The 27,996-nt window shown below is 41.1% G+C and overlaps 1 protein-coding gene across 13 annotated transcripts; it reads left to right on the top strand.

Annotated features, from left to right (window-relative positions):
• Window positions 1–27,996, top strand: LOC127662633 (transducin-like enhancer protein 3-B). 13 transcript variants are annotated; one of them, XM_052154079.1, is made up of 22 exons: window positions 1–325; window positions 693–955; window positions 2,204–2,304; window positions 2,500–2,563; window positions 3,870–3,914; window positions 10,094–10,156; window positions 10,612–10,716; window positions 15,433–15,465; window positions 17,975–18,179; window positions 18,352–18,368; window positions 20,736–20,855; window positions 20,945–20,995; window positions 21,088–21,240; window positions 21,668–21,800; window positions 21,938–22,113; window positions 22,673–22,749; window positions 22,921–23,170; window positions 23,977–24,224; window positions 24,337–24,484; window positions 24,666–24,816; window positions 25,127–25,203; window positions 25,680–27,996. In XM_052154079.1, the coding sequence occupies exons 2-22, from the start codon at window positions 932–934 to the stop codon at window positions 25,785–25,787; spliced, it is 2,349 nt and encodes a 782-aa protein (XP_052010039.1). In that variant the 5' UTR covers window positions 1–325; window positions 693–931; the 3' UTR covers window positions 25,788–27,996. The 13 variants fall into 13 exon arrangements, with proteins under 13 accessions (XP_052010039.1, XP_052010277.1, XP_052010127.1 ...); XM_052154317.1 differs by having other exon boundaries at window positions 15,436–15,465; window positions 17,978–18,179; window positions 21,935–22,113; window positions 25,680–27,995; XM_052154167.1 differs by having other exon boundaries at window positions 15,436–15,465; window positions 21,935–22,113; window positions 25,680–27,995.

Here is a 27,996-nt window from a genome sequence, read left to right as displayed (position 1 = left end):
GTGTGGTACTGTGAGTGCTGGAGAAACTGGGCAAACGAGACTGAGCGGCTGGCACGTAAGAGCCAAACTTTTCACCATCAAACCTTTTTAAACAAACGAATAGGGATTGGGAGATTTAACCAACAACAGGACTTCAGCGAATCTTAACTGAGGGGGAACACATCATCGAAACGATTGTATGCGCTGCTTTTTAAGGGGTGGGATTGTATGTAGCACAGACAGCCACCGATTCCCAACCAGCGCCTGTGGTCTCGAGTGGAGGACTTCCGTGCGAGGATTTTTCGCTGTATTTACATTCGCGGAAAGGGGTTTTAAGGAGACAAAGGTAACGCTGAAGCTAACTTTGTAATCAAGACTGTTTGCTTTACATATTGAGCACTCTTGTGTCCTCCGTTCCTGTTTTATAACCGAGAAGATCGCAATTACCGTGTTTACTTCGAGGATCTACATCGTAGTGGATACATGCTTGTAACGGAATAAAAATGTAATTGTTTGAGATCGATGTATTAATTATTTATGAATGCACTAAATGTATTATTTTTTTCATTCAGGTCTCCCCACACTGTTGTGTAATCTTAATAAATAAACTGTAGACTTGTTATTGCGAGAAGACTCACGCTCGGCTGGTTAGTCGCGGCTCGCGGCGCAAATGTGTGTTTGACCGGCTCGCCGCAACTGTTCTGTGTTTACAGCGCACGCAGCTGAACGCTTGACTCGCGTTGGAGATAATGAGCCAGCGCGCCGTGTTTTTGCCCCGCTCCTCGGCTGTGTGAAGGATAAAGGGGTTAAATCGGAGGAGAAACGCGTGGATCGGACTGGGCTTTGTGTGTCCGCAAGAGCAGGGAGTGGTGACGGACGGACGCTCTCGCTCATCTACTCGGATTACTGGAGTGTACTACATCTCCTGGATTTCAGAAGGGACACAATCAAGATGTATCCGCAGGGCCGGCATCCGGTGAGTAACATACGTGACATTGATAACATGTATAGCTCATTAGCAGGTCGACCGTTGAACTCATGATCTGCTCTCTCGTGCACTATTGTATCATGTTTCTTCGGCTCAGTGCCCTTTATACTGGCGTAACTACAGAATCTGTTTGAGATGGGGGGGTTTGAGACGCAGTGACCCGTCTGTGTCACACCGACCGCTGCTGAGTGATGGAGGCTGCTCTCGCTAGACTACCAAAACCACCGACGGGCCGAGCTCGAGGGAACGCCTGGTCACTTCTGACAAACCGCAATTGAACTCTGATGAAATATAGTTTCCCTGAAAATCAGGAAGCATGAAATGTGTTATCGACACCTGCGGTTGAACCCGTGACTGCTCTGAAACGCAGTGAAAGTAAAACCTGAGACCTATGAACTGCTTTAAAAGATGGCAGACTGTAGTAATGGAGAAGGTGGGGGTTGTTTTTGTACTTCTGGTAGGAAGGCAAAGATACATTGACAGATTCAAACGAATGACACTGGTGGGGGGTGCAGTAGTATACAATGCATTAGAAATGTCTTTTGACTTTAAAGGCATAGTTCACCCCAAAAAATGAAAATTCTCTCATTTATTCACTCTCATTCCATCCCAGACGTGTATGAATTTCTTTAGGAGAATATCTCCGCTCTGTAGATCCATATAATGCAAGTGAATGGTGGCTAGAACTTTTAGCTCCAAAAAGCACAAAGACAGCATAAAAGTGATCCATATGACTCCAGTGCTTTAAATCCAGGTCTTCAGAAGTGATATGATAGGTTTGGGTGAGAAACAAATCAATATTTAAGTTTTATTTTAACTATAAATCTCCACCTTGACCAGTTGGTGGCGATATGCACGAATAATGCCAAACGGCAAAAGTAGAATGTGGAGCTTTATAGTAAAAAAAAGGACATCAATATTGATCTGTTTCTCACCCACTTCTGTTATAGCATATAGATTTAACCACTCGAGTCTAATGTATTACTTTATGATGCCTTTTATGTGTTTTTTGGAGATTTGAAGTTCTGCCCACCTGCAGAGCTGAAATATTCTTTTAAACATTTTCGTTTGTATTCTGCAGAAGAAAGTCATACACATTTTGAATGTCATGAGGCTGAGTAAATGATCAGAGAATTCTTTGTTTGGGGGGTGAACTGTCCCTTTAAACTTGATTAAATCATGTAAACTTTATTATTTGGCTCAGCTGCAGTTAAAACAAGTGATGTTATTTTTCAGGCACCTCACCAGCCTGGTCAGCCAGGCTTCAAATTCACTGTAGCAGAATCTTGTGACAGGATCAAAGATGAATTTCAATTCCTTCAAGCTCAGTACCACAGGTAAATACTGTTGTTAATTACCCATATATTGATGTATGTGTATTATGCATTAAACACCTGTTTACTCAAAGGAATTGGTTGCCTTAGGTTTTTGCAAAAGTGTTTGTATTTAACAACAAAAAAAGCTTTTTAAGGACTGTTATTTTTCACCCGAGAAAGCATTCTGGATCTGACACTTTCCCTGTTGCGTTATAGTCTTAAAGTGGAGTATGACAAACTGGCCAATGAGAAGACAGAGATGCAGCGACACTATGTCATGGTAAGAGCAAGACTTTGAATTTTTTTATAAAACTGAAATCTCCTATCTGTTGTGCTTTTATGTTCCCTGAAAACATCAGTCTGTTTATCTGAGCTAATGTTTAGTGTCCAATACTCCTGCTTATTGCTTTATGGTGCTTTTATTGACTTTACCATAGGATTATCATTGAGATTATAAGTGTGTGGGTGTTTTTATTTGTTGTGAAATGCCTTTAGGATCTTTTGGGCAGGGTGTTGTTAATAATAAACACTGACCTGAGGTGCTGAATGTCTCTTGATTTAAGCGTGAGAATTACAAGCCTGCATGCCCTGACTGAGTTTAATATCAGTTTAAAGTAACACTTCCATCATGAGACACATCAAACACCTGGACTAATCCGGTTTAGATTTTTGTTGCGAATGCAATTCTTGGATACATCACAGAATAAGGATATAATGAAATAAACTGAAAGAGTGACTTCAACCAATTAAAAAACAAACAAAGCATGACCGTGAGTGTGACTTTGTTTTTGTCTTAAATTACACGGGGATCTGACAAGGCTGAAACATTATCAACCTTCAGGCTGTTTGCAGTCTCATTCAATATTGACCCTTGTGTGCGATTCTTGCAAACACTAATATTAGTGTGGCAAAACAGCTCTTATTAGAAATCCAGTGAGTGGAAACTGAATTCCATCAGGATGTGATGTAATAGTGCACAGGTTGAACAGTGTTAACACAGCGCTCTTATCTTATTTGAACATGCAGTAGGTAGTAACTCAACGTTTTCTGAGGAATGCTGAACGGCAAATGCCTCTAGCAGATAAACTAAATAAAATACACAGATATGCTCCAAGGAAAAAAAAAAGGTTGTCTTCCTGGTGTTTGTATAATTTAATGTTTGCAGTAGTTGTTGGGGTGCCATCTTGAAATGATGCATGCCTTTGTGTGAACTTCACTGAAGAATAAACGATTCTTAGAGACGAAAAATACTGTGGAAAAATAAATAGAAAGGGGCAGTGAGGGATGAGAGACACGTGTTTGTCCAACTTTGCTCTATTTGATTGTGGTGTTTGAGACTACTTTTTTCATTAATGGTATTAGGCCGAGTAAAAGTTGCTAAAGAAATGCTCCTTTAACCAGGCCGTTATCGGAGTGCTAGATTTGTACACTTTTGGTTTTTAGTGTAATTTCTGTTTAATTCTGGGAAGTTCAGCTAATAGGTGCTTGATATATTGAGGCATGTGATGGTCTACAGCAACCAATAACATTACACTACTACATGTCTGCTAAATTAATCTTTTTTTTTTTTTTTTCCCCACTTGCAGTACTATGAGATGTCCTATGGGCTGAACATTGAAATGCATAAGCAGGTATGTGATCCATATGTGCACACACACCATATTCATTTTGTCAGATATTATGTGTGCATTGCACTCGACGTGTAGTGTTTAATTCTCTTATGTGATATCTGCCAGGTCAGAAAGATGATAACGACACAGCAGGGTCTTTGCAGACATTATTAGACAGTTTAGTAACTTTTGGGAAGTGTACTGCAGAGCAGTAACTATCTGCTTGGACTCTTTAAAGCCACAAATGCTACTGAAATGCCTCAGTGTTCCATCTGTCATAGAGCTGGGAGGAATTCATGCACAGACAAGCAAGTGTAGATTTTGAGTAATGATCAGAGTAAGTATGATTAAATTGAATGCAGTAGCCATTGACATGGCCTCCCAGTTAGTGTGCATGCTGACATACAAGTTTGACCTTCTCTCCCCATCATTTCCTGCTATCTCTATTCAGTGCCTACAAATAAAAGTGGTGAAAATGCAAAAAATTGAATGCACAGTCTGGAAGTAACAAAACTGCATATGAAAGGAAAAGTAGGTTAGAGATGGTGGCCAGATACAGCTCATTAGGTCATCTGCTTCTTGCAGGCAGTATTATTCAAGCTTCTAAGTAATTCGTGTGAATAGTGGGCAGCACAGTCTTTCCTAATTGTTGTCAGCCTGCACAACATGTTTGCACTGCAACTGATCGATTGGTTTTGTGACAATTTTAGGTTATTGAACTTTCCCATTTTAAAAGAGAAACCAGCCAGCACCTCCACCCCCATTTTCCCCTCTTTTATTTGTCTCACTCGCTCTCTGTCATTAGTAGCGATATGATGTATAGTCATATGAGGAGGGCTCAGTTTGAAGAGGCCCTTTATGGTTCTCACCCTGAAGCCTCACAAGGTTAATGGTATCAGTGTGAGGGTGGTGAATTGGAACAGCATGTGTGATTCATCAGCCACTCTCAGTATGTGTGTCTAGCCCACATGTCTCTCTCTCATAGGCACTGCATTTTCTGAAAGGTTCTGTCAGGCACTTATCTCCAGCTGTGAGAGAGACCGAGAGAAAATGAAAAGGGAGGGAAGGGTAGGTGCAGGGGCTTTTCACAAACAGGTTAATCGACTGGCTTTTTTTTTTTTTTTTGCAGTGTCTCTTTTGTTTATCAATAGAGCTCTGACTGAGTGGACTCAAATGCATGAATTATTCATTGGAGCATAGACTCCCTGCTCTCTCTGGTGTTAGTGATGACAGCAAGTCTGATAGCGCACACTCACAAACTCTCCAGCGTTCATTTTGTGCTTTTGGCTAGAATGCGAAAGGAGGAAAATGAATTTGGGTGCCAGATTTGGCATTTATCATCTTAGGAGAGCCACCGGATTTAGAATGCTATTAAATAAATGTTCTGTGTATGCATAGTTTAGTCGATGTGAGTTTGTAATGGTGTGCTCTTGGCAGGAGGAACGGTCAGCAGCACTAATCCTGTGGTACGTTAGACCCTAAGGGCAGGACGTGAATGTATGTTCAGCAGGAGGAGGGGTGGCTGTGCTTGTCAATATATCCCTTTAATTACTGAGTCTCCGAGTGCTCCTGATCTGCATCTTACACTGTCTTAATTTTCCTCCTCATTTTTTCCTCATGTACTTGCTGCTGAATTAATGCAGATCTAGGTGTGTGTGTTGTCATCTGTGTTGCTGTATTCGGTCAGTTCTTTGTGTGCACACATTCTAAGCCAGATTCATTAAGTGAAGATCAGTCTGTGGCCTTATAGAGAGAGGAGGGAGAGACAGGCAGCGGGGAGGGAACTTGTTCAGATGAATAATTTATTCAGGATTCCAGGAATTGTTTGCCAAGGTGATGATGGTCGATTTGAATTTGAGCCAAAGCAAACTGACTCAGAGCACACAGCAGTCTTGCTTTAGAAGTGTTTGTGTGCATGTGAGTGAAATGTCTAGGGGTGACAAAATGTGCCCGCATAATCACGCATACACGGCGAATTCCTAAAAGACAATCATGAATACCTTGAGATGAAGAATGCAGCTGGGGTTGTATTATTAGGCCTTTACTTCCGCTTTGAAAACGCAGCTTTTTCTCTACATTTTGGCCTTCTGTCCACACTGAGATGGCATTTTTGTCAGTAAAAACTGAGCTTTTGAAAATGCTCTCCCAAGTAGATACATTTGAAAACTGTATCTTCACATTGCAGTGTTGACTGGGAAAACGGTGATATCCAAAAGCGATGACGTATTTGTTGCCATGTGATGCTGTCATGTGGTCCATTCAATCAAGATGGCAGCCCGTGTTATAGTGGCGCTGCTGTGCCTGATATTTACATTGCATTACTTCAAAGGCAATGGGAAGTTTACTCGGAATTCACATCACTTTTTTTTTATTTTTCCTGAAACAGAAGTTACATTAGTGTCATTTCCACGTCTTCTCAAATTCTGTATTGTTAAATAGAAACGACATTTGATATTTTTTTAATGTAATGTTAGACTTCAATTTGCTAAGACTAATTACATGCTAAAACAGTAAAATCTGTTAATAAAAGCTTTTGAAAAATATCAAAAATAGTTCTGACCTTCATAAAACAAAAGAAAAAAAACTTTGAAATCTGTGTTTTGATAAAAATCAACCTTTGCAACATGAAATTGCCCGAAGTTGAAGAAACCCCCTCATACATAATAAAGTACTTTATTATTTTACTTAATCAACATCCAACTGTGCAACATGTACTCAAATACAAACCCACAGTAATGTGAGGATGTTCTGAGCTGCTTGACATGCTGTAGATCTAGTTCTCTACTGTGTAGATGTGTGCGAGTGTTTGGGATGCATCTGTCTCTTGGCTCTGTTTAGTGAACCAGGTGGTCGTGTTTGTGCCCTTTGTGTTTGTCTCCAGCAGTTGAATGCACAGAGATTCATCACTAAACAGTTCCAACAGGATTTGCTCTGCATATCCAGCAAAGGGAAGACAGAGACACCCTGTACAGATGACTGCTGCTCAATGCAGTCTTTCAGCCAGAGGGTTAGAGTAGACCATGTCAGGCTGACAGAAATGGACTGTGTGTGTAAACAGCACTGAGTGCTTTCTCTTGTTTTCTCTTATTACAGTTTGTACATTGCCTGTATGAATTTTTTTGATCAAATAAGCAATCTACACCACTTATGTTTTAGTGAGCTTATAAATGTATAATTAACTATGCAAACTCACTCTGTGCCTTCCCTCACTCTTATATCTTGTCAGTAATTGTTCTTTGAGTAACAGAGAGAGTGTGGTGGTCTGTATGTGTTCATTTGGTGGTGAGTGGCTCTCTAGTGTAGACTAGTTGTTTGCAGCATATTTAATCCTCATCATTGTCGTTTTGCACTCAGCTCGTACCCACAGCAACAGGTAAATGGCTTCTGGCGTGCCATTGACAGGGTTGTGTGTGAGAGCTCTTCACACGCTGCTTGACAGCACTGAGCACCTGGGATTATGAAGCTGAGCAGCAAGCCTCTCTCTCTCTGCCCAAGGGCCTTGTTTTCACTCCCTGTGCCCCATTTTTGTTTTATCAGTCTGTGCGAGAGCTGTTCTAGTAGCTTACGGCACGCCTCTGGAACGCGGTGGTCCCACACTTTCGATTCTCTTCCCGAGAGCACATGGCACAGTAATTTAGGCTGAGGTTGGTGTATTTTGCTGTATAGTTCGTATGAAGTGAAGCTGATAAAACGCTCCTTGTGGTATGGTGTATGGAGCATATCAGGGGTGAACCTATGTCCAGGTAACATTTCACCCCAAAATCAAAAGTACGAAAATGAAAAATATGCAAATGTTTAGTATACAGTTTTTTGCGATTATGGTGAGAAGAACTGGATGAGGAAATGTGCTTAATTGTCATGAAAATGTCACAGTGCAAACTTAATTGTCCTATAAATGCTCAATTTGATATAAGCAAAACATTTCTTCTATTTGGTTTAGGGTGTAAAACATTTCCCAGACATCTCCTGACAGCATTGGTGAGATGCACCCATTTTTTTCAATGTGTGTCAGTGGGCTACATCTGTCTCTCAGCTCTTTTCAGTAAACCAGGTGGCCGTGTCTGTGCCCTTTTTGTCTGTCTCCAGCAGATGCACCAATTCTTTTAATGTAGGTTATTTTAAAGTGTATTTTTAGCAAATTCACTTTGTTAGATTAACTCTGAGATCCAGTGAAGCAGAATTGCTTTGTTTAAAGCAATTAATTAATTCAGTTTTCTATTAGTAAAAATAGAAAAATAAATAAAAAAAAAACTACAACAGCTGACACACTGAACTGTGTCATAACAGTTTTAGCAGAAAGAAAGATGTATATTGAATGTCACATTTGTAAAGTAATAATTTACAGCAAAACAAATTGCTAAAAAAAAAATCACCACCACAGACGCCGTTTGCTTAAGCAGGCGTTTACTGCTCTCCAGTATTTGAAGACGGTAGTACATTGTGTGTTGTGTACAAGCAAGCAGTGGATGCCATTTATTAGTGGGCATTCAAACTGAAAAGCCATTGCTTATAATCGCTGTGGAATGTCTCCTCCTTTGGACAGTCATCAGGGTTATTTGGCTCAGGCGGAGAGGTAATGTTTCCCAATCTCCCCCCTCTTAACACACATACACAATTCACCCTTCCCATGAAAGAAGAGCCGTTGCTCCCCCCTCCCCTGTCTGCCCCCTTTCATCCCACATTAATTTGCTGAGTTGATCTGATCGACAGGCTGAAAATTCAATTTAATGACCTGCCCCTGTGCGCGTAATATGATTTTACTGCCTGTTATGGTCAAGTAGAGCTCCAATTTACATAATGATCTGAGGGAGAGATGGGGCGGGCTGGTTGCTGTGGCAACCTCAGAGTGGCATATGGGAATGAAAGCACAGGAGAGAGAGGCTGGGCTGAAGTGATGGGATAGTGAGAGAGACAGAACCTCAGTGTATGGTTGTGTGTATGAGGCCAGTGTTTTTATGCTTGTGTGCTTGAATATATTCAATGTTTGATTAGATACCAGCAGATTTGTGTTGCTATGTGTATTTGTTTTGTTAAGGGGTGTGCAATTTTGTGTGTGTGGGGCTGGGCTGAAAAAGCATTAATAGCTCAATGACTCTGGAGGGGTGTGGAGAGGGCTTAGATCCTTTGTTCACATCCCTAGAGACAGTTCATCACAGGTCAGAACACATCCACTCTCACCCCACTCTAAAGAGAGACCAAATCCATCAGAGTGCCAGGGTCAGCACCCTCCCACAGGCACAGAGGTCACGCTGCCAAAAAATGAATGGAATGTGCCTTGCAGTGAAAGGGAAATTTCTCTCCTCCCTCACCTGCTGGGCCATCTGCTCCAACCTATAATCAATTTGTTCACCGCCTCATACTTCCTCTCTCTCTTTCATTCTCTCTCCCCTCTTTCCTGCCCTTCCCTCTTTTTCTCTCTCTTCCCCTTTTCATCCAGAAACGTTAGCATAGCTCATGATGAAATATAGCTCTTGGGGACTCAGGTAGCCATGAGTAATGCTGGAGAGCCAGAGCAGTGTTGGCTGATTACCCTGTCTGTCTCTCCATATCAATAAAAGTCATTTTGAATATTGCCGTAGGCTCTGGTTTCTCTCCTCCTGTGCTGCTGGAATGGGAGCATGGGGAAAAATGGTAATTGCTCAGTATTGCCATCGTTAATCTCCCAGCACCAAATCAGCATTAGCATATTTCAGCATCTTAATGAAATAATCTTTCTGGGTAATGAGGGTGGTGGTTGGGGATTGGGGGGGGGCGCGCAGACCCTCCTCCCGTCTCACCATCTCTTGGCCAGATGGCACCGCAGGTTTTTTGCCCATCTTGTCCTGGCAGAGCTTTGAATTTGGCCAGATCTGTTTCTGTAGCAATGTGCTGGAGTGGAGTTTGGCTTTATGAGCTGTATGCCATATTGGTGCTCAAATAACCTAGTGCTCCTAATGCACCAAATCGGACACATGGCAACATCAGTAAAAACGGACGTTTCTGAAGTATTACTTCATTAATCAAAAGTGCTGGAGATATCCCATCATGCCTTGTTTGGATACGCAGAGGCTTGATTAGAACGTTCAGCAATGTGAAAGTAACGTGAATGTGTTCACGCTCATGCTGTCATGAATGAAATGAATTAAATTGAGTGACTAGAGACAATATTTAGCAGTCTGCTTTAATAACTACTATGTGTATGTCTCTGTTTTCTGTTTCAGACTGAGATTGCCAAACGGCTAAATGCAATTCTTGCTCAAATTATGCCTTTTTTGTCACAAGAGGTAAATATTCACTTTTTATTTTCATTAAAAAAAAAGTTAAATGTTGTGTATGGGGCCGTTTACACTGAACGTTATTTTTTTTTTTGTCCGTCTGTGCAGTTCTGTACAATATTTGAAACAAAATTGGGAATAATTTACATTTACCCAGATTTGCTAGTAAACATTCATTCTGCTAGTGTTTCATTGTGTCTTAACCTAGAATTTTAAGCAGTCACAGAGCAGGTTTAACTCTGCTGTGTAAAGATGCCTTTAGATTCCTTGTCACGCTAAATATAACTTCGCAAGTGACTCAGCACGAGTTCTCTTTTTGTAGTACAAGGATGCGTTCTGTGTCAGTGGCCCCTAAGAGGCTATTACCGTCTTAACTTTTAACTGTTTTATTGACTTCTCATTGTTTACCATTACCTCACCAGCTAGCCCATGCTAACTTGCTGTGTATTGATTCTTTCCTCCAGCACCAACAGCAGGTAGCACAGGCTGTTGAACGTGCTAAGCAAGTGACAATGACAGAGTTGAATGCCATCATCGGGGTACGTGGACTTCCCAATCTGCCTCTCACCGTGTGTATACCCCTCTTTTTACTTCATTTGACCAGGGCCAGGGCAAACCTACTCACATGCACCCCATTATACTCATGTGTTTATGCCTAGCTTCTTAATAATCATTAGGTTTATAGGGTGTAATAATAAAGAAGAAAATTGCTCGAAGTCAGCTTTAAACCTTCCTCTGACACTCATTTAATACAACATGTATCACCTCATCAGCTCTTAAACAGTCCAAGAGCAAGAGAGATTTGTGATTGCTAGAGCTGTTTATTCTTGTATTCTGGGAGATCAGAATTGTTGGTGTGCCTTTTATGTAGTTTTGCCCCTGCCCTTCATGGTCTGGTTTTACTTTGTTTTAATTTATAATGTGATGTGTTTACACCATTATGTTTGCTTTTATGCCATCATTTGTCTTCTCAGTATGTGCCGCTTGAATCATTTGAGTTAATTTGTTCGTGTAGTGCTTCTCTCTTTGTGTGTCTATTTGTCACAGGTTTTTGAAGAGTGACATGTTCAGGCTTGTAAAGTTAAGCTGATGTTTTGATCAGACAAAGGCAGAAGTCTTAATTCTGTCAGGGTTGTTTGTGATTAGATGTGTTAAATGCATTAAAGAGCTTGTGTTAAGGAGCTTCTCACTGATTTAGGCAACACAAACAATCACTTGCATCACCGCTTTAAGTTTCATGAAGAGTAAACTTGGTTTTGTTACAGTGGGTATCAGGCTGGATTCTAATGTTAACAAAATATTTACTTGATGCATTTTTGTAGCAGTCTATGAACAGGACAGTGTGTCATCTGTGGGAGGGGATGATTATGGCTCACCCAGCTTTGATAAGCCTGGGCCTGGCCTGACTAGCAGGTAGGAGGTCCTGAGTTGGGTCAGGGAGATTAGAGCCAGATATTGGAATTCAATTAAAGCAAATGAGCCAAGACTCTGACCCCTGTTTTCAAGGTAATTGCTTCCTTGAATACGACTGAATGCTATTGTCGACGGGGCTTCTTTATTAAACAGCAAGCCATTCTGCACAGCAGCTTGGCAAGATATGGGGGGAGGGAGGGGGGCAGGGGTTGTTGCTTCTGCCCACACATACACACACTTAGTAGTGTCACATGGTCATCATGATGGTTGAGAAATGGATTTAGTCAGGCAGACACTTGTGGCACTGTTGCGGATATGAACGCACACAGGCTGAAAAAAACACGCTTTTATTTGTTGGCTGGTGAGATGGCAGGAGATCAATCTGTGTGCCCTGGCGGAAGGAGGGATGGGGGAGGGGCGTCATTAAAGATTCACTGTTAATCAGGAGCCAGCAGCATTTGGCACAGAGAGAGCGAGAAAAAGAGCAGGATAGAGGAAGAGAAGAAAGTTTGAAAGGAGAGAGAGGCATTGTGAGAGAGGGAGTGATATCCACTGGGAGGGGCAGAGGCAGTTAAGTGGGTTAGAGGAGACAGACGTCCATGAAAGCTTTTGGACTGCAGTATGACTGACCTGTCAGAGTGGTTGTACTGTGCATGTCTGTGGTTTTGATAATAAGTTACTGGAGTTCAGTCCTCATGTCCATTGTGATGTAGCTCTTGTAAGATAAAAATACAGAGCAGAGGATCTTGCATACATACATTATTTTTTAATTACTTGGATTAATTATTGTCATAAAGCCATTATGATTGCTAGTGTCTGGAAGTTTTATTTAAAACATTAGCAACAGATGTTTGCTGCTGGTTTGGTCTTTGTTTTGAAACACAACACCAGATTCACTTTGCATACTATTCATGTTCATTTGCATGTCAGATTTCACACCAACAGCAGAACTGGCCTTGTCTGACCTGAAACATAAGAAACTTGATAAGAAAAGGCAGTGTTTAAGGCCTTGATATACTTCCGGACAAGTTCCTTTTCGTTCTTCATTCAGTAGTAAAAATAATTTCTAAACAGCCAGTCAACGGTATACTGTTTCCGATCCTTCAGACACACACCACACTGCTGTGGGAGGTTATTAGAAGCACATTTAAATATGAGGATGCTACATGTAAAACCTTAACCAATGTGTTAAACTGAAATGTCATCAATGACTTTATGCCTCATTCTATGAGTAGACTTCACATGAGGTCAGTAAAAGAAGCTGTTTTAATCACTTGATGATTTAAAGTAAGATATATGCAGTAGAAAATGTAAAATTTTCTTGTTTAAATTCTGAGTTCATGACGCTAATGCGCTAACACATGCTATACCTGGCCATTATATGCACCGGTTTAGGAATGTGCCCGAAGCACATGTACCGAATTCATCTGATTAATATAAAAAAAATATTAGATTAACTGATTATCCAAGAATTTTAATAAACATTTCCAAAATTACAACAAATTTATGAATTTGTCAGCCAATATTTCTTAAGCGTAATGAATGGAAATGCGCACGGTGTGATTTCGGTCACCAAATAGTGTGCGTCTGGAGCTTGTCAAGTGTAACATTAACTAAGATGTGACATCATATACACTTTCCACTTCTTGAAATGTCTATTAATGTATCGCGTGGTTCACATGTGAATCCCATGTATTCATTTATAGCCTAAACACCATATTAAATTCCTGACCTGAAGTGATGATTTCACATTTATATCCACATCAGTGAATTTAGAGAATTTACCTGGTTAAGACTTAATTTCAAAAAAGTTAAATGCTCTATAAAGATTTAAATGCTCCATAGAGTATTCATCTATTTTGAATATTCCTGCTTATGTAAAGCTATGAAACTGAAACATGCCCTGTCTTTTATTTCCTCTTTCAACTGTGCTAAATTTGAGAATGTTTTGCGTTCTTGAGCTCTGGAAAGGCGCCATATGAATTTAACATGCACTTGAGAGTATTTGAGAAGATTTGATTCCTTTAGTAGACTAATTAAACCAAAATAAATCGCATGACATGGTCTTAAAAAATATCTCCAAGCAAACAATCGCACAGATGTAGGTATGTTGCACCAGGTCGATAATAACTCTAGATGCTGATATGTTCATGTTGACTGATTTTTACTTACTAAACAACGTACAGAATTGCTGTCGGCATCGAGGTAGGTGGAGCTTTAGGTCACACGATGGTATTTCGCTTTCGAATAGAATTTTTCCTAAAGGTTCGCTCCAACAAGCAGTTCCGGACCACCAAAATGATTGCAATAACACCTTCTTTTTGGCCAGATTTTGTTCTAAATGATGTCACGCCCTTTTCATTCTTCGATTTCATAGGAAGTATATTGAGGCCTTTAGCCAGTTACATTGTTTGCTTTTAACTATTAGGCAAACTGAAGAGTAGCCTCATGGCAATCATTGTGTTGTTCTAGAAGGGTTAAGGATATTCAACATGGTGCTAAAGTTAGAAACACACATTCAAATAAAAAAAGCACCCTTCAGTGCTAAAGAAATGTTGCTCTGCATTCATGTGCCTGGGTGGACTTGTAAAGTAGTGATGTGTTTGTCATGAGTGAGTGTGTATCAGAGTATGTGAGTGGAGTGGAGCGTCAACAATTTCCCCTCTGCGCTCAAAGCATTCTTTAAAGCTCCACTCCGGGTTGTCAATTTCCTGCTCCTTGCTCGCTCCGTGCTGCTGGATTAGAGAAACCCACTCCAATGTAAAGTTATTTCAGTATGTTTTTTTTAATATCACAACCTTCCATGCAGAAGGTGTATTAAATCAAAAATAAATACACAGTACTAGAAGAAAAGCTACAGTGTGCTTTATTAGAACACTAACATTATCCCAAGACTAAATTAAAGAATTTTATAGCTTACTTTGGAAACATATCAGCAGCATTCTCTGGATTTGATCAATTCAATTAATTGCTAGATGGTCAAAACAAACAAACAAACAAACAAAAAAAAACATTAAATAAAAAAATATAAATTATCAAACATTTTTTTTAATACATTTCCAGAACAAAACATTAAATTTAATAAGTTACCAAAAAAAAAAAAAAAACATTATTAGGCCTATGAATTATTGCATATTATTTTCTATTATTGCACCTCTTTTAATTAACCTTGCCCTATAATTCTGTGAACAAAGTTACATTCTCAGAATTTTCAACATTATGTTTCCTCTATTAGCATTTGCTGAGCTTCTTCATCTGCATATGTATAACACATAAATTGGCCTACAGCACTAAAATAAATTTAGATGGCAATCGATTAAAGTCAAACTATGCAATATTAAAATGTTGATTAGTTCAGTTGTTGTTTTACATCAAGTTAATTTCTATTTAATGCAGGACATAATAGCCTACAGTTAAGATTGAGATACATTAGATTAAAATGTTGATATGATGATTCAAAATATTTAATAGGGGATTTATGTTTTACTGACCCTTTAGATTTTCTCTCCAAATGTGAACGGATTATCATCGTGTTTTTTGGACACATCTTTTAAGATTTCACAACAGACATTTGATCATGGCAATCACCTCCCCACTCTTGTTCTCCTTCACTATCCCATTATTAATTTTCACTATATGCCAGTTGATGTAAGAATAAAGAGACAAGACACAAAAATGTCATTAATTGAAGCTTTACCGCAAGCTTAACTCAATAATAGGGAGCGTGAAAACAAAGCGAAAGTAACCTTCGCGCTGGATGTCGAACGTTACCAAGTGCTGCTAGATTTTAAATCCGCTGCGCTCACATACTCTGGTGTGTATGTGAATTGTGTGAGGATGTAATGACACGCTCCTCTCTTTTCTCCGATCAGCAGCAGTCTCATGCCGTCTACCCTGCTCTGATGGTCAGTGCTAAAGACAGTCACTGTGTGTATTATTTATGTTTGGGTTTTTAGTGAAGCTGAGACTCTTATCGCTCTTTAGACCATAACCTCAATGTTATGCAGTGTGTGCATGCTCCAGTGTACTTGAGTCATTTGTTGGTGTCAAAGCAATGGCTGTTTATTGGGAGTAGAACCAAAGTTAACACATTAACAAGGTTAAATGTTGAATCTGTTGAATTAAATGCAGTTGAGGCATTTTCCTGATTAGAAATTTTGACTTTCTGTAATCTTTAAAGATTGGATGTTGTAAAGGATATCAATCTAGACCTTAAAGGAATAGTTGACCCAAATATAAAAATTCTGCCTGATGCTGTCTGTCTTCTATGAAACACAAAAAGAGTCTTTTGAAGGATGTTAATTCTGCTCTGTTTTTCATGCCATGAAAGTGAATGTTGACTGAGGCTGTTGGTCCCCAAACATTCTGCCTGACATCTCCTTTTTTGTTCCATGGAAGAAAGTCATACCATTCGAAACTAAATGAGGGTGAATAAGTGATAGCAATTTTCATGTTTGGTTGAACTTGCTTTTTCTGTTAACACATTTGCAGTCATTGTAAGGTGAATTGAAATAATCACGAAAGCCCAACATGTCTGAAAGCAAAACGCTCCATATATAGAGGAAATTTTCAGCCTCTAAATTTGAGATTTATTAAATCAACTTCAAATGTGAGATGAACGGTTTACTCTAAAACAATCTAGATTATTTTTAACCTTTTCAAAGCCCTAATATGTACATACGATGAATTGAATAAATGTCAGTAATACTCTCTTGTGAGACAGGAGGCTTGTTTAAGCTGTCTTGTGCTGGTGAGTCTTTTATTAGGCAACTTTATTATCCTCTCTCTAACACACACATATGCACAAACACCCTTATTCCCTCTCTTTCTCTCCTCATCACCCTCCTTGATCTCTCCTTCCATCAAACAGTTTTCTCCCAGTTTTAAACAGCCACTGCTTTGACACCATGTGTTACTGACAAAGAAATTAATGAGAAATAGGAGCATCTGATTGGCTGTTGTTAAGGAGGTGTGGAAGAGTAGCATAGTCATGTAGATGCAGACCGCTCACCCAGAAATATTACAAGCTATGAGCTGCCTATGCCATTCAATAGTGTTTACATGCATTCTACTAAACTTGCTTCAGTACTGTATGTGGATATTACTTTTTACACTGACTCTCTAAACAAATATAATATCTGAAAGTCATGCACCCTCATTTTCAATTTGTCTCTTGTTTTTGAGTTGCGAGTTGTGTAAAGTCGAAAATTAAAACAAAACGCTTTGTGTTTCCTGTTTGATTGCAAAAAGTTGCATGTTAGGTTATGTAGTGTCTAAAGAGCAGTGCGTATGCTTAGTGTGTTCGTGAGAGTCCTACTTTGATCCAGCCACTAATGGAGGTGTTAAAGGGAGATTTCACTCAAAAATGAAAATTCTCATAATTTATGCACCCTCATGCCATTCCAGATGTGTATGACTTTCTTTCTTCAGCAGAGCTTATTTGAAGAATAATAGACAAATATCTTCACTCCGTAGTTCCTTTAAATGCAAGTGGATGGTGATCAGCACTTTAAAGCGCCAAAAAGAACAGACAGTCAGCATAAACGTAATCCATATGATTCCAGCGGTTAAATTGATGTCTTCTAATGCGATATGACCGCTTTTGGTGTGAAAAATATTAATATTTAAGTAATTTTTAACTATGAAGCATTGCTTCCGGTCAGCAGCAGTATGCGCGTGTGACAATCATGTTGGCATGCTAAAGCAAGAATTGACGCATGTGTGACACACCTTGAAGAGCAGTGCGGTTTACCAGTGTGGAGGAGGAGGAATGCTGTTCAGAGGCTTTGTTGGTTTTGGTTTATATCTGTATTTGTATCTGTTTGTTTACTCGCAGTGTTTTGTTTGTGTGCTTATCCTGGATCCTCATCCAAGAGAAAAACGTGAGATTACATCTGTAACATCAATGCTAATGCATCACACGGGAGACCACTTGAACTCTGCGCTCTTGTGACATGAATGGTCATACTGCTGCTGACCAGAAGCAATGGTTCATAGTTAAAAAGTATGAAAATATTGATCTTTTCACACAAAAGCAATCGTGTCACTTCTAGAAGACATTAATTTAACCAGTGGAGTCATATTAATGATTTTTATGATGAACTGTCTGATTTTTGGAGCTTTGAAAATCTCTGCACTATCCACTTGCATTTTAAGGACCTACTGAGCCAAGATATTTTTCTTCAAATGTTTTCTGCTGAAGAAAGTCAGTCATACATAGCTGGGATGGCATGAGGGTGAGTAAATTATGACACCATTCAAATTTTGGGGTGAACTAACCCTTCAAGTTTGTAATGTCTCTTCCTCTCTATGCAGCTCGTGAGAGAGTGGTTTAACCAATCACATTCATCCTGTATTTGACATCTGTATGCCTTTTCCCTCCAACCCATTTGATGTAAATGTGTGTGTTGACAGCAGCAGCAGCTCCAGGCTCAGCACCTTTCCCATGCTGCCCATGGACCCCCAGTCCAGTTGCCACCTCACCCCTCAGGGCTTCAGCCCCCTAGCATCCCTCCAGTCACGGGCTCCGTGTCAGGCCTGCTGGCTGTCGGAGCTCTGGGCAGCCAGGCACACATGCCAGTCAAAGATGAGAAGAACCACCATGACCTGGAACACAGAGGTAAGACATGCAATCACTAAACAATATAAAGACGACAAAGTAAACATCACAGCATACAGAATGCACAACATGCATTTATAATTCATCTAAATGTAAATACTGACTTGATGTTTTCTTTCTCTTTCCTTTTATCAACTTACTTTCCTACAACATTGTTCTCCATTGGATATAGAGCGGGAGTCCAGCACGGTGAGTTCTGTTGGGTTCTCACTGTTTGAATCTGTATGACTTTGAATTTTAAGTCCTGACATTTGATGAAGAGGGAAAGCAGTGGCACATTTACAGCGTGAGGAGAGCAGAGCAGGCAGCATTAGTGCACGCTAAGCCTTTAAAAAAAAATAATGAAAAGAGACGGGAGCCTGCCGTATAATCCTGCTTTTAATCCAGGTAAAAAATGCGCAAAAGCACAGGCCAGGGATTAGCAGCGCTATAATTTCATCACAATTAAAAAAGACTTTGACTCTCTATCTTAAAGGATTTGTCCTTACCCACTCTTCATGTCGGCAGCTCCTGGCTCAGATAAACTGTACCCATTCAACCTTATCTCATTCCCTCCTCCTTTGTTTCTCCTTGTGCCCTTTTTCGGTTTTGGAAACTGCTCTATCACTCTTTTCTTTGGCTCTTTGTCTCTATAGCTCCCCTTCAGTCCCTCTGTGCATATCTCTTGTCTTTTTTTATTTGTGGTTTTCATATATACTGACTTAAAGCTTCTGTGTCCCTATCTCCCAAATGCTGAATTGTCCTATTTTGCCTCTTAAACTGGATACGCAGAAAGATTTGACTTGGCAATAGAGGGTGTGTGTGTGTGTGTGTGTGTGTGTGTGTGTGTGTGTGTGTGTGTGTGTTGAATGGGTGGCAGTGTGAATGAGTGCAGTCGTGCCTGCAGAAATCAGACTCTTCTGCTGATTAGCACTTAGTGCAGCAGCGGCCGTCCTGCTCTCTGCTCGACAGTACTTCCTGTTGTCACGGGTCATCTGATAGCACTGCTCTGACTTTGCTTATTGAGTCACGTTAAGCCTGTCTTAAAAGGTCAGCCTATTAAACCTACTGCAGAGCAGCTGAAACATATACACACATTCTCGCTTGTCCCCTGTCAGACTGAGAGAGCAGTCTTGGTCTATTTATTATTTTTGGATTAGCGGAAGACGGAAAAGAGAAGTGGGCTGCTTGGCACTGACAAAGGCAACACTGAGATTTGTTGTGGAGTGTTTGTGAGTGGGGGTTTAAGTGGCTGGCATTCCTTTGTGTCGCCTCCAGGAGAGCACCGAGTTCCTTCTGCCTGGAGATCACTTCCTTTGACCAAGCCACATCCTTCTTTTCATCTGTCTCTTTCTCTCTGCATGAATAGAGATTTGTCAGTCAGAGTGAGAGTGTTGCCTTGGCACTGGGATTATGCCCTGGCAGTGCCACACTCTCTGGCCCAGATATGCTGCCTGCCTGCCCAGCCATGCTCACAGAGGGAGCGCCCTTCACCTGCTGCCATTCTGGATAACATGGCGGCAGCATCTCCTTCCTCTCCTGTCTTAGTCCTTTCTGTGATCATTTTGTGCCTCAGAGCTGCTTTTATTTTCTCCCACTGTACATACACTTTCTCAATCGAAGTACACCCCCTCCTTTCCCCTCTTCCCTGCTTCCTCTTCTTTTTTTGCGGTGAAAAACCACCAAGCATAATAAAGGCAGTGAGTGGACTTGGCTACAGTCCGAGGAGTAAGGGCGACATGCACATACACGGCTCTCTATCTCGGAGGTTGCTATGGCCTCTGTTCAGGCCCACTAGTTGTGGAGAAAAGGGTGGCTGTTTTCTGTGTTTTAGTTGGGGGGGCATGTGCGGGAGGGTAGGAAAACAAGCTGTCATCTGGCTGGTTAACTCTCGGGGAGAGGGTCCATTTATTCTGGTCTTCTGTTTGTGTTTAACTGTGCTATTCTGTCTCTCTCTCTCAGTGAGACAGGGATCAGTTTTCACCTGACCCTGCTGTCCAGTTTGGTTGCTTTTGTTTTGTCTAATGCTCAATGTTAGTTGACCAGGGCTGCAGGGTTAGGCCAGACTGTTTGAAGTGTAGTGTGGTCAGACCTCACTCTTCAGGGATAGTTTGCTCAGCTGTCCTGCCTGCTTTGCTTCACAAGGCCTGGGCTTGCTTGCTTGGCAGGCCTGTTCTCTCCCTGGCATGGAGGAGAGGAGAGTTTGGGGTGATCTAACAGTGCTTGTGGCGTTAAACTGCTTGCTACTCCCTGTTTACCTTGTACAAGGGAGGAATTTACACACAGGGCTCACTCAAAGCCACTGGTGGCCCTGTATCACCTCTGATATTTGTATTTGGCTGCTGAAAGCCCTTTCCATTCTGAACATAGCTGACTGTCTACTGCTAATGACAGTCTTTTGTTTCTCCAAACAGCACCTTTGAGGGGAACATCCTGAATTATTGATTAAATGCAAATGAAAAATCTTACATATTCTTTAAATTTAACACTATTTTCTGTGGAAAATTGACCAGGTGCACAGAGTTTATAATTTGTGATTTTTGTGCTAAGTGTTTTTTTTTTTTTCTGTCTTGACAGAATAATTCTGTATCACCGTCAGACAGCCTGAGGGCCAGTGAGAAACACAGAGGTTCGTCTGAATACAATCTGGACTCAAAGAAACGCAGAGTAGAGGATAAAGACAACATGGGCCGTTATGTAAGCATTTGTCTGCCATACTGTAGAACCCCCCACCCTGCTAAAGCAAATATATTGTTGGATCACTCAATTCAATTTCTATGCTACAGGACAGTGATGGTGACAAAAGTGATGATCTGGTCGTGGATGTGTCTAATGAGGTAAAGACGAACATGTCCAAATGTTTTTCCAATTTTGGTTGGAGAGCATAATCTCCTTCGAATGTCACTGACTTTTCTCTTTTCCATTGTAGGATCCAGCCACCCCAAGGGTCAGCCCATCTCACTCTCCCCCTGAAAACGGACTTGATAAGGCCAGAGCACTGAAGAAAGATGCTCCCAACAGCCCAGCCTCTGTGGCCTCCTCTGGGAGCACCCCCTCTTCGAAAGTGAAGGACCACCCACATGTAAGAACATGGGAAAAGGAAGATGAGTGTTTGCTTGAGTTGGATGGATGTTTGTGGTGTACACATAGAAGTCTCTGCACTTTGCCGGCCCCTTCCTCTATTAAAGCTGTGGAATAAATATCAGTTTGAAGCGTAATATGAATACATCAGCTACTGGCAGACAAACAGCAGCTGAGCTGCTAGCTTTGGCTAATATCTCAATGCGCTTAGCTAGCCTCAGAGGGGAAGAGGGGAAAGAGAGTGATTAAAGATGAGTGAGAGGATGAGGTCTCTGGCAAAGGTTCGGTGTGAAGTTTAGCTTTATCCTCCTCAGCAGTAGTGAGATGTCAGTGTTTGACTGGATTAGTGTGAGAGCTCTCTGGAATTAAGAATTTGTGGTATGTAGCTTTAGCTCTGTTAATTCTAATGCCATTCCTACATCATACAGAACGATAAGTCCTCCACCCCAGGTTTGAAGTCTAACACCCCCACGCCACGCATTGACGCTCCCACCCCAGGAACCAGCAACACCCCTGGGCTCAGGCCCATACTTGGCAAGCCACCTGGCATTGAAGCACTTGGTAAGAATGTTGATAATCACACACGTGCATGGTCACACCCAATGCAGATCACATGAAAGTATTACTCATGCTATCGGTGTGTGCATGCACGAAAATAGGTGTGACATTTTAACGTCTTCTCTCCATCTTCCCAGCAGCACCTGCCCTACGGACGCCGTTGTCGATTGCGGCGCCATACGGTGCTCCGTTCGCGATGATGGGTCACCACCCAGAGATGAATGGCTCATTGACTAGTTCAGGTGTTTACCCTGGCCTGCACATCTCCCCTCAGATGAGCGTCGCTGCTGCTGCCGCCTATGGACGCTCGCCTATGGTTCGTTTCACATGTCATTATGTTCCATGTTTAGATAAACATTCAAAAAGGTGCAGCACATAATTGCACTAAAGATAATGTATGGACCTATTCAGAAGCTTGTTTTTCTTCCTGTTCCAGTTCTCTCTTTTCTCTGTTCCTCCCATCCCTGCCCTGTTCCTCTAATCTTCATGCGTAGCCCTAGGCAGCTCTCCTATGTAGCTCAGGGGCTATCTTAGCATGCATCCCTGTTCGGATAGCATTCCAGTTAAATATTACTTTTTGCCATGTACTGCATTTGTTCTGCACCTCTGTGTTGCTGCTGACGGCATGGGAATTAACACAATTGGCTGGAGGTCTCTATAATAAAAGCTTTAGGGTAGAGATAAAGCATTAGTGAACAAGCACTCAATTAGAATTGAAAGAATATTGCAGTTGAGCTAATACAGAAATCATTACACTATCAAGTCAGTTTTTGCTTTAGAGAGCCCTATAATCTTTGCAACTGATGTATTATTTTACTGCTTAAAGTTTTATGCTTCAATCTACTCCTATTTATGTGGTGGGGTGTTTGTTATAGGCGGGTTTTGATCCTCATCCCCACATGCGTGCTCCGGGTCTTCCAGCAAGTCTTACCTCTATACCTGGAGGGAAACCGTGAGTGTTGCAATTAAAATTTATGCAGCTATTATAAGATTAATTAATCCATATCTTGTTTTGAAAGTTTGAATGTGAAACATAATTGCACACAGCTTTTAAAGGCCCTTAATCAGATGAAATTAACACTATTATTATTATTATATATTTTTTTCTTGTCCTGATACATAGGGCCTACTCCTTCCATGTTAGCGCTGATGGCCAGATGCAGCCAGTACCTTTCCCTCCAGATGCTCTAATTGGACCAGGAATACCTCGTCATGCCCGTCAGATCAATACACTCAGCCACGGCGAGGTGGTGTGTGCCGTAACCATTAGCAACCCCACACGACACGTCTACACTGGCGGCAAGGGCTGCGTGAAGATCTGGGACATCAGTCAGCCCGGCAGCAAGAGCCCTGTTTCACAGCTTGACTGCCTGGTAAAGAATGATGTTGTCTAATCAGTCCACACAAATTACCAGATTTGTTTTTGACTGATCCTTTCAGAAGTACTAAACCGCTCACTATCATTTTAAATATTTCTATTTTTAATCCTTTATCACTAGATAACCAATCTGTCTGTATTTGTAGTTATAACCCCCCACCCCCTCTGTCTGTTTAGCACTTTTTTTTTGTGTGTTTTGTTTGCCCCTTCTCCTGATCCTTAGTGCAGAAAGCTTTGTGTATTTGATGAGCTGTTATTTGTCCATTTATAAAGTGATTTAATTTGTCTGAAAGCCTGGAGTTATTGATCTCCCTCAGGAACACATCTAGAATTCTCCTGCTAATTTGAAAATGTGTTTCATCCTGGTGCTGCAACTAAAAACCCTTAAAAGCTTTTCCCTCCCCACTTACCATTCTGTGCCCTCTTATCGGTCATCTCTCCTCCTCGAATAACCTTCATAAACACAGGTTAGATGGCATTTAGAGAGCCAGGGCAAATAACAGAGAGCTAAATGACTGCATTTTTGCATTGCCATTTTGATCGGTTCACCTCTTTAGCCTGATTGTTGAGGGCTTGAGAGTACCTAAACTGTAAAATTGTTAATTTAATAATAATAAAACAAATCAGATACTTGTATTCTTGTGTAACAAAATATGTTTAATTTGGTTGATTTAGAAAACCTGTTTTTTACCTCTTTTGTTGGTTCTGGAAAAGCCATTTTTTAATACAGTGCTTGAAATTCGACTCTTCTAAAATGGTTGGACTGCCGCTCTTATATGCTCCCCCTCTGTCTCTCTTCAGAACAGGGATAACTACATCCGCTCCTGTAAGCTTCTTCCGGATGGCCGTACTCTGATCGTTGGAGGAGAAGCAAGCACTCTGACCATATGGGATCTGGCCTCTCAGACTCCCCGTATCAAAGCCGAGCTCACCTCTTCTGCCCCGGCCTGCTATGCGCTGGCGATCAGCCCTGATGCCAAGGTCTGCTTCTCCTGCTGCAGTGATGGAAATATTGCTGTTTGGGACCTCCATAACCAAACCCTTGTCAGGTAGGAAGCAGACCAGGGGATACTGTATGAAAAAGTGTCTCTTTGTGTATAGATGTATATACAATGTGCTAATGTGATAAAAGGCAATTTGTATGTGTATGACTGTGTGTAGGCAGTTCCAGGGCCACACGGATGGGGCCAGCTGTATAGATATTTCCCATGATGGCACCAAATTGTGGACAGGTGGCCTTGACAACACTGTACGGTCCTGGGATCTGAGAGAGGGACGACAGCTCCAGCAGCATGACTTTACTTCACAGGTGAGCTTCACAAACTACCAAGTTGCTCCAGTCCAGGGGAATTGTCCCTGTAGCTTAAATCTGTTGAAAGTTGCTTTAGATTAGTGAATAAATGTAAATGCTAATAAACACTGTTTATGTTATTGCTATGTGAAACCTTTTAAATCAACTTGTGTGATGAGTTTGCTCTGCTCTGATGCAGATCTTCTCTCTGGGCTATTGTCCGACGGGTGAGTGGCTGGCTGTGGGAATGGAAAGCAGTAATGTGGAGGTGCTTCATCACACCAAGCCTGACAAGTACCAGTTGCACTTGCACGAAAGCTGTGTCCTCTCCCTCAAATTTGCCTACTGTGGTAAGACACTTGTTACCTGATCTGTGTGTAGTGCAGACATCTTTGAAATGAGTATTAGGAGATTTTAAACTTGCTGTGCAATATATGAGACATGTCATGGGGAATCAGTTGTACAAAGTGCTTTGGGTTTAGTATTCAGAAATGTTTTTCCATTTGTGTGGCCAGGCTGCACTTTGTACCACCCCCAGTGCTTTTTCACTCTAACGTAATGGCCCACTCTACTTCCAAATAAATTGCGCTGTAGTGAATCAAGTCATTTAGATCAACCTTGAGGGTACCCATTAGTGCATGTTTGTTCCATTTCCTAAAGGTAAATGGTTTGTGAGCACTGGGAAGGACAATCTTTTGAATGCCTGGAGGACTCCCTATGGTGCCAGCATTTTCCAGGTATGTCAATCAATATCTCATTCCCTCCCCCTTGCAATGAACATGCCAGAGAGGTACTCAAAGGCCACAGACAGAAAAAATTTAATAATTGACTGTGGGGGTGTATGTGAGAGACTCTGGATTCTCAGATCAGGCTTTCATTTGGGCTGCTAGCCCTGTCATAAAGGATCTTTGAGTGATGGCATTTTCATTTTCGCTTAGCTGCTTAACACACAGTGCCGTTTTGTGCTATAGGTGGGATTTGTTTTTGCTAAGTAATTGTTTAGTGTAAGTTTCAAAGGAACCAAGTCCTTGTCAATACAGTATAGGTCATACAAAAGCTGTAACATGCCTATTTGCCACTCTCAGAGTGGCTTTAATGTTTTAGAGTTAATATTTTGAAGACCGTAATGTTGACAAGTTATTGAGTAGGTTTTGATGCCATTTAATCTTTCTTTGTTTGTCAATGAAAATGTTTCCTGTTGCTCCCTCCACAGTCAAAGGAGTCATCCTCTGTCCTGAGCTGTGACATATCGGCAGATGATAAATACATTGTGACGGGATCTGGAGACAAGAAGGCTACTGTGTATGAAGTAATCTACTAAACTTACAGACCTACAACTTTAGCTTCACCAGATAGAGAGACCTACAAATGGAGCTTCTCCTTGGGCCTGATTTTGAATGGATTCATGGAGTCATTCCTCCTACTTTTCCTAAACAATCTCTATAGCAGGAACCCAGGTTCTTGTACCAGATCGGAACCAGATGTTTGTTTGTTTCCCACACACATCCAGACTCTTACAACATTGGAGCAGTCCTCATCAGATCCGACTGGAAACATTAAACAAATGTCCTAAGGTTTCCCTGAAGGCACTAATATAGTAAATATTGTCTTGCGATTTGCTTTCGGTCTGCTCATGGGATTGTGTGGGACTATTCCTCCCTGGTATTTCTGCCCCCTCTCGTTTATCAAAAGTGAACGATCTGTGATGTAATATGAAGCAGTGCTTACATTTTAGCCTCCTGCTCCCTGGACAATTTGTTAAAAAGTGTATATATGGAGTAATAAAGACATTTTATAAATATATATAATTATATATATTTCCATGTCCTGATATACTTGTGATGGGTTCCTTTGTTCTCATGTCCTTAATGCTTGATGAATGTAGATTAGGATACACTTTATTTTTCAATTTTGATTTTGTAAGCACACTCTCTGGACTGGCCATTTGCTGAAAGGTAGGAATGGCTTGCGTGGAAAACCTTCCCGTTTCAGAATAATCTTCTGCGACTTTTCTCCATGTTTAGTAATTTTTATTTTATTTTTTATTTTTTGAGCATTTGTGCTGTTCACGGAATTGGGATCAGGCTGGAATCCTGCGGAAGTCAGAATACAACGGAGATCCTTCTGCTAAATGCAAGAAAACAGCCCGGAGGACAGCGAGGAGTAGTTTGTTAATTGACAGCGACAATAAACTTTGATAATAACTAACTACTACTTGTCTGTGTCCTTGGCCTTGTGTGCCGTCTTGTTGAAAGGAGGAATTCAGATAACAAAGTGTGATTGTAACATGCTGATTCGGCATGGATATTGTACGCCATAATGAGTAACTTGCCAACTGATCCCACAAGCAGCCCTGATATAGGTTGCTTTTGTTGAAACGGGACGTGACACCCCAATGATTGACAGCTGAATTCTACTGTAGAGAGCTTCACCTTAAGCCTGCAGCCCTGTTTTCAGGCCTTGTCCCAGATATATGTAAACCCTTTTGTGAGTGATCTGAGTCTAATGGGGGTTTGTTTCTGTGCAAGTTGAAGCAGTTTTCTGATTAATGTATTTATGGCCTGCACTTGACTGTAGTGATGTGAAAGCACAGTGCTCAGAGAGAGGGAGGAGAGCAGCTGGTTTAACTTTATCCAGGCTAACTTTCTGTGTGTAAATCTGGACTGTTTTAACTGCGTGAACTGGACGTGCCCCTGTGCTTCATGAGGCCACAGCAGAACCAATGTCATGGCAAACACTGTCTTCAATAAAGCCTTTCACAATTTTTCAAGTCCACACCAAAGTATGTAGCAAACTGTGTCAGCACTGATCATGTACAGTTGTTAATAATTCAATAAACGTTTTTTGTAGAAAAATGTAAATTGTATACTTGTTAAATGGGTCAGTGAATAATGTTTGAAAGTCTGTTGATGTATTCAGATTTTGAATTGGACAATGCAGTTTGTCTTTATTAACCCCATGTGTCTTAAGTATTGAGATAATTTGCAGAGAGCATGAACACTGAAGATGTCTTGTAGATTTTCCCCCATGGTGTCAAGTTGCTGGAAGACTTAAGACTTGTAGAAGTGTGTAAGAGAGAGAGAGCGAGACGTAGTTCTGCTGTCTCAGCTCATTGTTGTAACTGCAGACCCAGCTGACTCAAATATGCCTTGCAGTCCCCCAGCCACTGCTGATGACACGCGCACACAACTCACTTTTGATTCCCTTGCCTCAACTGGATTATTGGTCAGGAAGTGCATGTGTGTGTCAATTGATTTATTCTGGTTGTTGAGCTGGTTTCATTAAGGGTGTTATTTCAGCATACAGTATTTCTTCTGTCTTTCACCTGTTCCTGCACTCTAGAAGGCACATGATTCTGGTGCAGAGAAATTAATCCTGCACTTCTTTTACTGATAAGCTTTCATTTCCAGATGGAATAGCTATTGGCATAATGTTTGCACAAAATAGCTCTTGGGTAAATGTTTCACATGGTAATTAGTGTTGATCTCAAGTAAATGTATCATGCAGCCCATGTATTGTGTTTCTACAAG

The sequence above is a fragment of the Xyrauchen texanus genome, chromosome 1 (genome assembly GCF_025860055.1).
Source record: "Xyrauchen texanus isolate HMW12.3.18 chromosome 1, RBS_HiC_50CHRs, whole genome shotgun sequence".
Classification (NCBI taxonomy): Eukaryota; Metazoa; Chordata; class Actinopteri; order Cypriniformes; family Catostomidae; genus Xyrauchen; species Xyrauchen texanus.
This window is presented reverse-complemented; position numbering and strand designations above follow the sequence as displayed.

Coding starts and splice junctions, on each gene's coding strand:
- LOC127662633 (XM_052153952.1), top strand. CDS start 932: ATGTATCCGCAGGGCCGGCATCCG. Junction 20,856..20,944: donor AAGACAACATGGGCCGTTAT/GTAAGCATTTGT, acceptor TCTATGCTACAG/GACAGTGATGGTGACAAAAG. Junction 25,204..25,679: donor ATGGTGCCAGCATTTTCCAG/GTATGTCAATCA, acceptor CTCCCTCCACAG/TCAAAGGAGTCATCCTCTGT.